This window comes from Hyaena hyaena, unplaced genomic scaffold, assembly GCF_003009895.1.
Source record: "Hyaena hyaena isolate Hyena2069 unplaced genomic scaffold, ASM300989v1 scaffold_26, whole genome shotgun sequence".
Lineage (NCBI taxonomy): Eukaryota > Metazoa > Chordata > Mammalia > Carnivora > Hyaenidae > Hyaena > Hyaena hyaena.
The window spans coordinates 4589828-4604223 of NW_024080658.1; the positions used below are offsets into that span (position 1 = coordinate 4589828).

The 14396-nt window shown below is 37.7% G+C and overlaps 1 protein-coding gene across 1 annotated transcript in view; it reads left to right on the forward strand.

The window, feature by feature from the left end:
• Nucleotides 1-14110, forward strand: part of EIF3H (eukaryotic translation initiation factor 3 subunit H) — a 98751-nt gene extending 84641 nt beyond the window's left edge. Inside the window, exons 3-8 of the mRNA XM_039227236.1 lie at nt 200-367; nt 1886-1985; nt 3178-3327; nt 9991-10111; nt 12354-12486; nt 13889-14110. Of these exons, the coding sequence (XP_039083167.1) occupies nt 200-367; nt 1886-1985; nt 3178-3327; nt 9991-10111; nt 12354-12486; nt 13889-13986 (770 nt within the window). The 3' untranslated portion in view covers nt 13987-14110. The remainder of the gene's footprint in view (nt 1-199; nt 368-1885; nt 1986-3177; nt 3328-9990; nt 10112-12353; nt 12487-13888) is intronic.
• Nucleotides 14111-14396: the final 286 nt, after the last annotated feature.

Sequence of the window (14396 nt, forward strand, 5' to 3'; positions counted from 1 at the left end):
AGAAAGAAATTGGTGATTTGAAATCATTTGAAAGCTTAAATTCATTTTCTTTATATGTGAACTGAATTAATTTTAAATCTGGAAACCTGTTCCCTGTAGCTGATAGATTGTTGTGTAAAAACTCATTTCCAAAAAGGCTTGTTTTTAACATTTGTGGCATCATTAAATAGATTTTTTTTACCCACACCCCATCATCTAGTGCAATATCAGATGGAAATGATGCGCAGCCTTCGCCACGTCAACATCGATCATCTCCACGTGGGCTGGTACCAGTCCACGTACTATGGCTCGTTCGTCACCCGTGCACTCCTGGATTCGCAGTTCAGTTACCAGCATGCCATTGAAGAATCTGTCGTTCTCATTTACGGTTAGTGGGAGTTTCCTTTATTATTCTTTTCTTCCCTTAATGTTATTACTACTATTTTTGCTTTCTGTCTTTTTGCCTCTAAGAGCAGCCTGGCAGGCCTTCTCAAGTAAATACCAACCCTGTTTCTGCAGCAGCCTCAGCAGCAGCTAAGTCTAGACAGGGTTTCCTTCTTTCTGTTTATTTTTCTTGCTATCAGAGCCCTGATGTGTACATTTTGGAATGCTGGAGTAGCTGCTTCATTTTTATTCCTCCATCTCCCCTCCCTCATTTGAAGGGGCTGGTGGAACTAGACCAGATGTCTAACAAACCCCAATTGCTGGAGTGTCTGGCTCTGTACGTGACTGACCAATCATAACACAGCGTGCCAAGTTTTTTTTTTTTATACCTCTGACAGCAGCGTACAAAACCTGGACTGTTTCTTAGCACAAAGATTTTTTTCTTTTCGGCCTATTTAATGGTGTTTCCTCAAGCTCTCCAGACCAGATGTTCTGTGCTGTATCAGAACTGTAGGCAATTTAACAGCTTTATAGCCTTCCCCCTCCCCAAACACTCACAGTTTGCCATATCTGGCAGACTTGCATATAGTTTCCAGCTGAGAAGTAAATGTAACGTCCTGAGTATCTGTCAGAAAAAATACTAATGAATACGATCAATCTTATGAGCTGCCCCAAAATTGTTTCAGTATGTTAACAATTGGATTACAGTAAAGAACAAGTTGTTAAAGTGTACTTATATTGGCTGGAAACATTGCATCATCAGACCTTGATGAATTTTCCACTTGTTTCAATCTATTTTGGTTTTCATTTTATCACCTATTGCTAAAAGTTTCACTGTGTTAAGTTTCAGACAACATGAATGTTAACACAGGTTTTAGGAGAATATTAGCATGCCGGAGCCGTTATCATGCAGCAAGTGCTAAGCTCCCTTACTCAGGGAGTGTTTAAGCAGCTAGTTTTTGACAAAATTAGTTTCTCTGAAACTAAAAAGATACTTTTGTGATAGTACGTTTTAGTCGTTTTGTTTTTAGAATCTGTTTTACTAAATTTGGGCAGTGATTCTTAGGATGGATACATTTTGTTTGCAGGGTTATTTAAATTAGTTGACCAAAATGCACAAGTGCATGCAGCATATTTTCATATTTAATATCATTAATATTTTTCTTGTCATACAGGATGGATATAAGGTGTGTAGAACATAGAAGCTGTTTAATTTTCATCAAGATTACTGGTTCAGGCTGAGGAATAGATATGAGAATAGCTGCATTTTGAATCCTTTATTTTTACTTTAGGGAGGCAGTTCCTCTACCAATTACAAGTAGGACAGTAGGGTTCCTACATTTTCACTTAACTATCTGCTGCACTGGTTTGAATCTGCTTCAAATTGTGTTCTGATCATTTGTTTTGGCCTTCACTTTACAAAGATTGTAGGATAAGTGACAGTGTGCCTGGAACCAGTGTCATTCAGGCACTGGTAGTAACAAAATTTCTAGTAAATTTCTTTCTCTTTTCCTTATTTGAGATCCCATAAAAACTGCCCAAGGGTCTCTCTCGCTGAAAGCATACCGACTGACTCCTAAACTGATGGAAGTTTGTAAAGAGAAGGATTTTTCTCCTGAAGCGTAAGTGTTTGGGAGCCTGTGAGGCGTATGGTAAAGCATTGGCTGTTTTTCTTTTAAGGTTTTAGTTTGCCACATGTATTGAATCCATGGTGGTGGTGGTGTGGTAATGCTTCTGCCATGTGGACGGTAGACGTCTTTTGCATGGCCGAGTGCCACTTGATCTCTCCCTTTCCATGTTTAAACTGTTCTTTATGAATGTCTCGTCTGTTGTTCTCACTATGGGTGAATTCAGTTGGAGTGGGAATTAATTAGCTACTGGATTTGAGAAAATAAATGATTAAATAAAGGGAAGTTGGACGAGTGACCGGTGGCTGTCAGAGCGGGAGCTCTGTGTCAGGAGGACTGTGAGATGTAGGTCTTACTTTCTGAACTCCTGTTTTGTGGGGGTGGGGGTGGGAAAGATACAGTTTAAGGTGTCAGGAAGGAATGTGGGATTTTGGAAATTCTGTGGTCGATGGTATGAACAGAATTAATTGGTAAAGCTGTTTTATGATCTTACATAATGGCATTGGAATATTTACATTAAAATTTTTAAAAATTCAGAATTCCTTTATTTCCTGTTAATTATGGGAATTTTGATTTCTTATTAAAGTGAGTAGTTTTGACTTCAATTAGGACAGGCAGTTTTTTGCTAGTTTCCTAATAGCGTCTAAAGAAATTAAGGCAAAAAATGTTAAAAAGCTAACTCATGAATAATTCTTGGGAGTGGAGGTGGTGGTTATAACTAAATTACGAGAAATGGCATTTTTGCTGTGTTCTGAACCATTGTATATGGGGTCTGCTAGTTGTTAATTTTGTTCAGTAGGCTTTTAAAATGAACTTTCCAACAACTAGAGTATTTCCCTTTACTAGGTATTTTAAATGTTTTAGATACAGATTATATAACTTAACTTCCCATGGCATTTACGTTTTAGTATCAAATTTTGAAGATACCTGATTACAGAGAAAGAATAGTTCATTTTGCCAGAAACTTGTTTTCTGGGTTTTAAAGCTCAAACTTGGATCATTTTCAGTGTTATTCAAATCATTTGACTTATGCTGGAATCTGTAAAACTCGTTTCTCTCCCTTTTTAAGAGTGGTAATGAAACCGAGATCCTGGAGAGGGCCTGTAATTAGAGAAAATGTATGAAAGAGTCAATTTAACACTTACTTCTGACCACCAGACTAAAGTATTTTTAACATGCTTCACAGATTGAAAAAGGGAAATATCACCTTTGAGCACATGTTTGAAGAAGTGCCGATTGTAATTAAAAATTCACATCTGATCAACGTCCTAATGTGGGAGCTTGAGAAGAAGTCAGCTGTAGCAGATAAACATGAATTGCTCAGTCTTGCTAGCAGGTAAGTGGCCCTGTCTAATGAAAAGTCCCTTTTTATCACTTTCTGCAAAAGATTCTTTCACTCAGAATTTAATCCATGAGTCAAGAAAGAATTACCCAAGCACACTTTGAGGTTCTTAAGACAGAACAACATGTAGTATTTATCCAGCCCTGCTAAGATCCCAGGAAAAAGGCCAAACTGATAAAATGAAAGTGTTTGAATACTATACTTTCTATTATACGAACGCTCTGATGCCTTTGCTGTATCATTTTTGCTTTGATATGGTAAATGCCCATGGGAGAGGAGTTTGTTTGTCTGTTTGTTTCTTTTGGGGCTTAGCTTTATTTATTATACACTGTCCTTAGGAGGCTTATGGTATTATGTCTGGATATTTAATAATGCTCAGAAGAAAAACAAAAATGCTTATTTGTTTTACTGGTGGCACTTGCTCCTGTTCAGATATAGACTATTAGTAGTGAATTTCCAGTGTGAATTTTCAGCTAAAGTTAGAATTTTCTGAACCTGACCCTGGCTGTCTTAGACAGTGGTGACATCATCTCCTCCATTGTGACTGCTTTAGCTATCTGATTGCTAGGTATTCATTGTGTTGGTAAAGCATTGACTGAGGTGTTCCAAACGGATTATTTCCTTTATGGAATTAATGTTTCTTTTCCTATCATTTATCAGTCTTAACAGAAGTATAAGCAGAATCATCTGTATAACTCCTCTTAAATGTCCTTAAAGGGCATTTGTTGGTGATTGTTTTGTGGTGGGAGAGTGCTAGCAGCAGACCTGTAGAAATTAAATAGGCCAAGTAGGTAGTCAATCAATATGTATTTGTTGACTGACCACAAGGTGTGTTTTTTTCTTAAGCACACAGTGTGGAACCGAGTCTCAGTTATTTATCATACTTCTATAATCCCAAGTAGAAGCTTGCACAGAAGAACATACAGGCTTTGTACTTCTTTGTGATAAGATGTGTGGGATAAACCTGGGAGAACCAGAAAGCCCAGTGTTCTTCTCCATGCTCTGGAATGGATAGGACTGAAGAGCCACTCTGTATTGCATGAATCCATCATAGAGGCCACTAGAAAGTCTGTACGGAGGAAGGAGATGGAAACTGCGTGGTAAACGGAGTGTTAAGTGATGCAGCCAGCTTGCAAGGCTAATTTGGAGCTAAAGAGTGTACTGTGGACTGCAAACATATATCCATAATAGTTCTTAAATTTGTCTCTTTTAGAAGGTCATACTTTTCTTTATTACTTTTACAAACACATTCAGCACACCTGTATTTAAAGCATTGCGCCAAGAACATTCTTTAGCATGCAAGGTTACAATTTGATATATTAAGTATATATGTAGTTACACAATAATTTTAAATTTATTATGTGAAAGCTTTTGCTTATGTAATTTATGCCTTCACCCTTTCTCAAGCTTATTGAGCTTACAAAACAAATATAGCCCTTTTGTGCTTTAACATTACCAGTGAGCTGGTCTGTAGTGCCTGTTTGTCCAAAACAGCATTTATAATAGCCAAGAAAATGCTCCCAGTTTGCCATAGCAACTAAGTTCTAGACAAATATTGTATTATAGTTTTATCTTCTGTATTTTATGTGAAATAAAAATAGAGGCACTTTTCTTTTCATGTGAAATTATTTAAAACGTAAATTTGTGTTCCTGTTAGAAGGGAAAAAAATGAAGCAACCCTGAAGCAGTACCTATACTAATGGACTCTTATATTCACCCAAACTGATAAGGCTATTTTAACAGACTGAACTGTAACCTTTGTGCATCTCAAAGTTTAATTTTTAACGTCAATAGCATGCTGAGAATCAGGCCAGTCACCATGAAACTTTTCTAAGAAACCACATCAGAAATCAGCTCCTCAAACATTTTGCTTGGTCTTGCTTTTTACAACCCATATGTGGATGCCACTTCTTTGGTTTACCTGATAAATTTGTTCTCGGCTATGAATAAAACATACTGCATTTCCTTTCATTTAAAAAGATTCTAATTTTTAATTTTATTGAATGAAAGTTCTGGTAATGGCTGCTTTGTAACATCCTTCATTAATTTTTAAAAATGTGTTACACAAGCTTTTAGTTTTTCACACATGAAAAAATAATTGTTTACTCTTTAGAAAAGTAAACTAAAGGTGGCCATTACACATTAAGGATAAGGATAAATTGATACTACAGCCAGAGTAGATTTATCACTGCATGTCTTGTTTCACATCTGTTTAAGTGAGCTGTTTTTCAGTTCTTTGTTTCCTTGACAATAAAAGAAAAGGCTATATTATTGAAATTCCTAACAGTACCTCCTTGGTTCAGTAGTCTTGTTGAATTGGTACTACTGAAAAGATCCTTGTAAAGTTGCTCTTGGTAATGGACCTGATTTCCTGTGAATGTTGTCTGTGAAATAGTTAGATATTATTTTAATTCCTTTTGCCCTTCAAGACCTGTTGTGCAGATTTTTGAGTATTTATTTCTGAAGAACATTATAGTAATATAAATTATATGAAATGTTTAGAGGCCACAGATCTATGCTTGTGTTCTTTGCTAGTTAGTATACTTAACATTACATAACATTAGTACTTTATATTAAAGACCTTCTGGGGTAGAGAGGGCAAGTCTATTCCAGTAGAATTGCTAGAATCAGTGTAGCCATTCTTCAGGATTTAAGGTGTGGGAACAAATAATAGATCTGTCTCTGCATTTGGTAGTAAGTCTCCCTTATGGTTTTCTCCAGTGTCATTATCCTTCCCCCCATCACCCAGTTAATAGGGTTTGTGGTGATCTTCTCTTCTCTGAATTTCTTTTGCACTTAGCTTATAAATGACTTGTAGAAACAACTAATTGCATAATTAATTGTAGCATTTCTTGTATTTAGTCTAGCACTTTGGGCGTTGTTCTTTCGTTGGTGGAAATGGAAGGGTCAGTGCCCTCTTCCTGAGGGCTGTCCCATCCTGTCCCTCCTGCCTTCTTGGAATCTGGGTCATTTCTTCTACACTTTCTTTCCTCCGGTATCTTCACTTGCTCTATGCACTGATTCTTTTCTGTTATATTTATTGACTTGTTTTTCCCATTAAAAAATTGACAGTGTTCAAGTCCTCAGAAAAATGGAAAGAGTTAAATCTGATGAACACACATAAACTTTTTGCCTGGATTTACCAGTGGTATATCCTGCCACGTTTAAACCTGCTGTCTTTTTATCTATGTACATTGGTGCATGTTTGTTTGTTTGTTTTTTTTTTATGACTCATTTGAAAGAATTGCTGGCATGACTTTTAACCCCTAAGTATTTGAACATACATCTCCTAAGGACGTTTAAACTTGTTTAAGTCTCCCTCATCTTAAGAAAATTATAAAAAGAATGCTTTTTGATCTCACGTCATTATTATCCTTTTCCCACCTTTTGCTTCATACTCACTTATTTTTATAATCAAACTTAGTGTTCCTCCGTCTGTTCTCCATTGTCAGCGCTCTAACTGAAGTCATAGAGGACTTCATCACTGTGTTACTGGAGATTGTAGACGCTTAAGCATTTAGTATGTTGATGACTCCTTCTTCCTGAAATACTTTATTTGGAGTCTCTGAAAGTACACTGTTCTAGGTTACTTCTCATTCTCCACAGTGAGCCCTCTTTGCTCATCCCTAAATATCAGTTTTCCTCAGGGTCTGTCTTCCCTGTGTACATTCCTGGGGTGATATCATCTTATTTCTGCGTCTTTTGCTGCCTTAGGCCAAGGCCTCATTATTTCTATTCCTGATTACTTTTGCAGTCTCCTAACTTCCTGCTTTTAACCTATTCCTCTTTTATTGTAGCAATCTTGCTAAATGCAAATTGTACTATCATATTACTCCTTTGCTTAACTTTCTGGCTGGTTCCCCATTGGCCTTAGAATAGAATCTTGCTTCCAAGACTCTGTGCTGTAACCCTGGTCTACCTCTTAGTTTCACTGCTCTCTTTTACCAATGTTGCCCTCGGTACAGTTCTTCTAAGGCATCATGCTTTTCATGCCAGAGTGTCCGAACATCCTGCCTGCGGTGTCCCTTCGTCCCTTCCTTGTCTCCAACTCCTCTTCAAAAACTCAGAATTCAACTGTCACATTATCTGAAAGTTCCTACCAGACTATCTTCTATGCTTCTGTTACATCACTGTGTTGTGTTTATCTAGTTACATTCCTGTCTTCTCACTAGGATGGGTGGAGTGCAACAGTGTCTTTTATAGTTCAGTCCATAGTATCTGATAGTGACTGGGAAAATACATATGTACTCAATAGTGTGTGTTGAAAGTGTGCATTTAGATGACAAGTATTGTTAAATTTTAAGCTTGATTGTATTTGGAACACAGTGTGACTGTATTATCAGTGGATCTAGACTAACTACTTGGGGAAAAAAATTACTCACCTTGACCATTGGTGTCAAGACAATTAGAGAGGAGTTAAAATCAAGTTGTTAAGTAATTAGAAGAAAACAGAAGCAAATACTTACCTCATTTTCAAAGAATAAGAAATATTTTTAAGTTAAAAAAATGATTCACAAAATTAAATGGAATAAGACAAATATGAAATAAAATTTAATTTGATAAAAGCACTTTTGCAAAAAAAGTGAAACATTTGAGCGTTTGAAATGAGTGTCCATTAGGTCAAGTCACTGGGCTAAGGTTATGTAGGTAGTGCCAGACCTGGAATTAGAAGGTAAATTTATTTACACACACACACACACACACACACACACACACACACTCACACACTTCTGTGTTCTTTTATTTAAGAAAGAGCCAAAACTTGGTAAAAAGACTACAATTCAGTGGCTTTTGGTATATTCACCATGTTGTGCAACCATTTACTACTAATTCCAAATCATTTTCATCCAAATAATATCCACTAAGCAGTCACTTCACCCCTCCTTTCCCCATGTCCTGGCAGCCACTCATTATTTTTTGGCTCTATGGATTTCTTTATTCTGGACATTTCATGTAAATGGAACCATACAGTGAGAGACTTTTTGTATCTGGGTTCTTTTACATAGTATAATGTTTTTAAGTTGTATGCATGTATCTGGACTTCATTCATTTTATGGCTCACTAGTATTCCATTGTATGGACATACCACAACTTATCTATTCATATTTTGATAGACATTTGGGTTTTTCCCACTTTTTGGCTTTTGTGAATAATACAGCTGTTAACATATGTGCAGTCTTTTGTGTGAGCATGTTTTTAGTTCCTTGAATAAATATACCTACGAGTGGAATTGCTGGGTCATCTGGTAACTTTAAACTGTTTGAGGAACCACCAAACTGTTTCCATTAGCAGCTGTACCACTTTATATTCCCACCCAGTGTATGGGGGTTCCAGTTTCTTTGCATCTTTGTCAACATACCACAATCAACTCTTAACTAAAATCTCCTGGTTTCTACCCTCTAGTCTGTTCTCTGCATAGCAGCCAGAGGGGTCATTTTAAGATTTAAGGCAAAATATATCACAAACATGAACAACTCAAGGGCACCATTTAATTGGAGTTGAGGGGTTTCATTAACTTTAACTGTTGTTAGTGTTTTGTGGTGAGCTGATGGCTTCCTCTTTGGGCTTGTCTGACCTCTGTGCCCCAGCCATGGTGGAGACCTCCTCTTTTTTCAGCCTTGTTCTTGTGCATCGCAGGCATTCAGCACTGATGCTGTCTTCTCCCAGGAAGACTTTTTTGTTTGGCTGACCCTTCTGACCATTTGCTTTCAGCCTGTCCTCTCCTTAAAAGAACAGTGCAACCATACTATCCAAAATGTCTTCTACCTTCCTTCCCCTCTTCCCCATACCCAGTTATTTCTAAGCTCAGCGAAGATAGAGACCATGAACGTCTCATTCATCATGGTCTCTATTCGCTAATGCCAAAGTTGGAATATAATAGATGCTTAGTAAATACTTGTTTGATGTGAACGAGTGAATACTCTTTAGTTATCTTTAGAGTACATACATGTAGTAACAGGCTTTACCATGGTAGATAGTTACAGGCAGAAGGCAGTGAATATGATGGTCATTTTACAAACCATGAGCATCATTTTCTGAGATGATTTTGGTAAATTAGCTGCAATAGAAATTTCTGGAAAGGAAAAGAAGTATGCCTGACTATACTACACATTTTAGGAAGGGCAAGAGGAAAGGAGCCCTCTTTCTTTCTTCATGTAGCTTTGCATAATAAATGCTATTGTTCTTTTAGAACCTGCTGGATAGAGAAATCATGTGCCAAAAGTCTTAGTGTGTTTGCATGGCTCTTCCTTTTCACACCTCCTGATTTAAATGCTCTGGAACACTGTTGGGAAGGAGGTGGTACTAAGGATAAAAGGTGCGGGATTGCTGAGCTTCAGTTAAACTTGGTTGTTCAGAAAATAAACATTATAGATATGCTGCTAGGTATGTTTAACAGCTCCTCTGAGATATGTGTGCTCTGACAGTAAGAAACTGAGCTATTTCAGATGCTCTGGTGGTTACAGTTGTGAGTTCAATATGGAAAGTTTAATAACAAGCTGATTCACATTCTTTCCTGGACCCTTGTTTTTATGTATATGTGTGCTCTCGTTCTTTTAGCAAATGGCAGCTCAGTTTAATATCTCAGAAGTGTTTAGAGCAGTGGCAGAGCTGTAACTTTAAAGTATGACGCGTCAGTATATTTACTTTATATTTCAGCAATCATTTGGGGAAGAATCTACAGTTGCTGATGGACAGAGTGGATGAAATGAGCCAAGATATAGTTAAATATAACACATACATGAGGAACACAAGTAAACAGCAGCAGCAGAAGCATCAGGTTGGTGTTATGGAAAAATTCAACGGACATGGAATTCATTTCTAAGTATGGTGCTTCAAGAGTTACATTCAAAACGATTGACATATTTAATAACGCATTGACTATTAGCTAGTAACTATATCATATTTAAAAAGGTTATTCTTTGCATAGTATGTTCCTCACATATTATTTCTAAGTTGTACTTAAAAACACCTGTCTTAAAGAATGCTGGTGTATTAAACTCAGATTGTGATGGCCGTGTTATGCAAATAAGAGATACATTTATTGAGGAAATCAGAGGCAGAAGAGATTCTGGAGTGTCACAGCTCATTTCTTTACTAACTATAATTGGTTTGGTAGTGGCTCATTGCAGCATAGTTAGCAATCTTCAGTTCATTTGAAAAACTGAGCAATTGTGATTAAGAGCAAGCAATTTTGATAGGAAATAATAGACCCACTGCTGTGAAATAGATAGTATAATACAGATAAAAACCCTAGAACTACCTGAATATTCTCACATGCCATATACACTGCTGTGGCCATTTAACCTTCTCTTTATTAGTGTTGTTTGAAGGCCACATGATTCTCACAGTTCCTGGAATATTGTTTTTTGGACTGTATTCTTCCGAAGGATACTTACAGCACTTGATTCATACATAAGTTGATGCCAGAATGTTCATCCTTGAAAATATTTGTATGTGAGTACTGTGTGTTCATTAAAATGCACTTTAAACAAGGTGAGAACTGTACAGTTCTCAGCACACCTACAACCAAGTGGTTCTAAGAAAATTACACTAAAATTTTTAAAATATCAATGTTCATATATAGTGAAATGTAGACACTTTGTTTCTACTGAGATTTTAGAAACACATATAACTCTATCTAAAGTATATACCTCTTAAAGGAAAAGATGATGGGTGGTAAAGATGGTGACGGTGACACACTTCTAAAGGGTAGCGGGGGCAACGACCACGGCAAAGACCCAGCCTGGTTCTGTCCTGCTGCTGCTTCCTGTGGGTGAAGGGTGCAGCCTGGAGTATCAACACTGTGAGCCCATCGATTCTGGAAACGAGTCTTACAGATATTTCTTTACCCTTCAAATATGTCTTTAATTTTTGCATGTGATGTTTATTGTACCACCACCATTCATAACCCTTTTTAGATTTGCCTGACTTCTCTCAAACCCTGTAATGAGCATAGAAATCTTTGCAGAAGAAGGCACTCACTCCCCTTCTTTAAGAATCCAAGGACTTAAAGTTTTTTACTCGCCCACCTTGGTTTCTCATTACCTGGCCTTTTAAGGGCTGGGTGTGGGTTATTTTCCCTCTGCTGTTGTAAGCAACCCACAAGTGTTATCTCTTGGTTGTAATTTGCTCTATGAGTCTGTAGTTGATCCATACCTTTAGCTATCTCCCCACCTTCTCTTCAGAGATCACAGAAATCTTCAGTTGGAAGGTTTCTGAAGCATTATCAAAGCCAATATTCATTCTTAGCTATAGGGCTAAAAGCACAGCTGATTAGTAGAAGTGCTTACTACTGTAATAATAATAGTTACAGTATTAACATCATCGGCATTATTGTTGTTTTGGTCAGTAGGGGTAAAGTTGAAAAAAATTCCCCAATGTGGTAGTTGTTTTCTTTACTTATTAGAGTTAAGATAAATGGTACTTGTAATGCTGTCATTTACCCCATTGTCATAAATGGTAAAATCACTCCCCTTCACTCACTGATTATGAACTTTATCTTATTTTTTAAAATTTTTTTTTTAAATTTTTTTAAAATTTATTTCTAGGAGAGACAGAGAGACAGCGTGAGCAGGGGAGGGTCAGAGAGAGAGGGAGTCACAGACTGAAACAGGCTCCAGCCTCCGAGCTGGCGGTCAGCACAGAGCCCGACGCGGGGCTCGAACCCACGAACCGCGAGATCATGACCTAAGCGAAAGTCAGACGCTCAACCGACTAAGCCACCCAGGCGCCCCTGATTATGAACTTTAAAGCGTCTGGTTTTACACATAACCAGTTTGCCTTTTCCGTATCATTATAGACTCTCAGAGTGACACTGGAGTTTCCAGCAAAGGAATTTTCTTTAACTACTGTCATATTCACTAGCTTCCTAGAAGCGGGAGTTCCCATGGGTTACCATTTAGAAAACTGAAGTTTGAATTCAGAGCAGTGGAATTTTGCTGATTTCTGTAATTGACAGTGGTCTCTTTTTCTCCTCTGGTAGGGAAGAATAACCACATCGTTTCTCCTCTGAATTTTAGTATCAGCAGCGTCGCCAGCAGGAGAACATGCAGCGCCAGAGTCGAGGGGAGCCCCCGCTGCCTGAGGAGGATCTGTCCAAGCTCTTCAAGCCACCCCAGCCGCCAGCCAGGATGGATTCTCTGCTCATTGCAGGTACTGTCAGCTGTTGCAAAACATGGCTACTTTTCTTTCTTCCTTAGGAAGCACAAGACAAGGAAATATCTATAAACAGAGAAATACATCATAAAAGCTAGTGTGTTTAAAATGGCTGAATGATGAATTTGAATCTGGCACATATACTCTCTGAAACTTAAGAATACGTCAGTCTTTGTTATTTCTAAGGTTCTTTCTGCACTTCACTCCTTGTTTATCTAAACATTTTTTGAGACAGCATTATAAACTTTCTAAAGTGGAAAGGTTTTATTTGAGTCATCTTTCATAGAAACCAAGAAAAAAATGTTTACCTTCTCATAATGCAGAAGATCACTTAGCTCGAGCTGCTTACTTTTCATGTTCCAGTCCAGCACTGAGCCCATGTCTGTTTTGTGGGTGTTTGAATTGAAAAGGTTTTCCCTTACTTTGACTTCTATTGTAGCAACATGAATGTAATTCTGGATGTACTTTGTCTGGGCATACTTACCATGACACTGCCTTTTGGTGGTGGCATCTTGTGTCCTGTGCTAGGATGTGATTGTACCCTTATGTAGCCACAAGAACCTTATTTCTGTATAAATGTTGTTAATACTGTTTCATTCAATCAGCTAGTTGCCTGTGAGAAATTTATTAGAGTGAAAATTGTACTCAAAAGATGATCTTCCACAATTTCTCTCTTCTATTGGTAATTTTCAGTGTGGGGAGAATTCCACATTCCTTAAAATTTTTTAGAATACATACAAATTAAACTTGGGAAACTGAGACACGTTTTCCTTAAGGTCCAATTGAAGCAGAATTGTATTTATTATACTTTCAAAACACATTGCACAAATGTCGCATTAGATTAGATCATTAATTCTAAGACTTAAAGAGTGGTGGTGGATACCTTCCTTCACGTGGGCTCTCTGCTTCTGCTCTGTCTTGGGTCAGAAGAGGAAGAAACCCTTAGCATTTGCAGAGCACAGTCTGAAAACCACTGTACTTGTTCACATCTGGGTCAGGTAGGTCCACTTAGTTTGCAGGTCTGTGTGATTCAGTATCTGGATCTCCTTTGTGCCTGGCTAAGGAGAGCCGGTGCTATTTTCTCACTTGTCTTAGTACAGCCTGCGTCTGATCAACATCGTCAGTACCTTTTGGTTGATAGCTCATATGTACTTAAGTGTTATGTTTCTTCATTCTCTGTGGAACTGAGAGGGGAAGATGGCCTGTTTTCAAAAGAACTTATATTCTTTATTATAAGGACATGGACAAATGAATTGATTGTTATAAACTCTTGATTCAGAACAAAACAAAATAAAGTTCTGGTGATTGTGTATTCTGATTTTCTTGCTTGACTAGTGTTCTCGGTCATTATAAATTATAGAACATTGTGACCCTCTTTCTCACTTTCCCAAATGCACAGGCCAGATTAACACTTACTGCCAGAACATCAAGGAGTTCACTGCCCAAAACTTAGGCAAGCTCTTCATGGCCCAAGCCCTTCAAGAATACAACAACTGAGAAAAGGAAGTTTCCAAAAAAGGAGTTAACATGGACTCTTGAGATCACGTTGGGGTACTTCTTGGAAGAAATACACTTGCATATTGAAGTCTTTCTGCTAATAATAAAATAATGATAAAACAACCTTGACTCTTGCTCATTTGATTTCAGACATATGTAGCTTTTTATTTTTGTTTTGCTTAAGCTATTTACTTCCAAAAGATAAAAGAGATTTGACCAGAAGCGTCATCAAGCTCAGATCTTCAGGCTCCGTCACCTTTGCCATGACCTCTGAAGCACCACCTTTCAACATAGAGTCCAGTGCTGCTTGTCCCAACTCCTGACCCAGAGGCTCTGGCACTACTGTGAATTCTTGTGCTTCATCCTATCAAATCAGGGACCCTGGAAGGCCAGGCCTTGTGTGCTTGCCC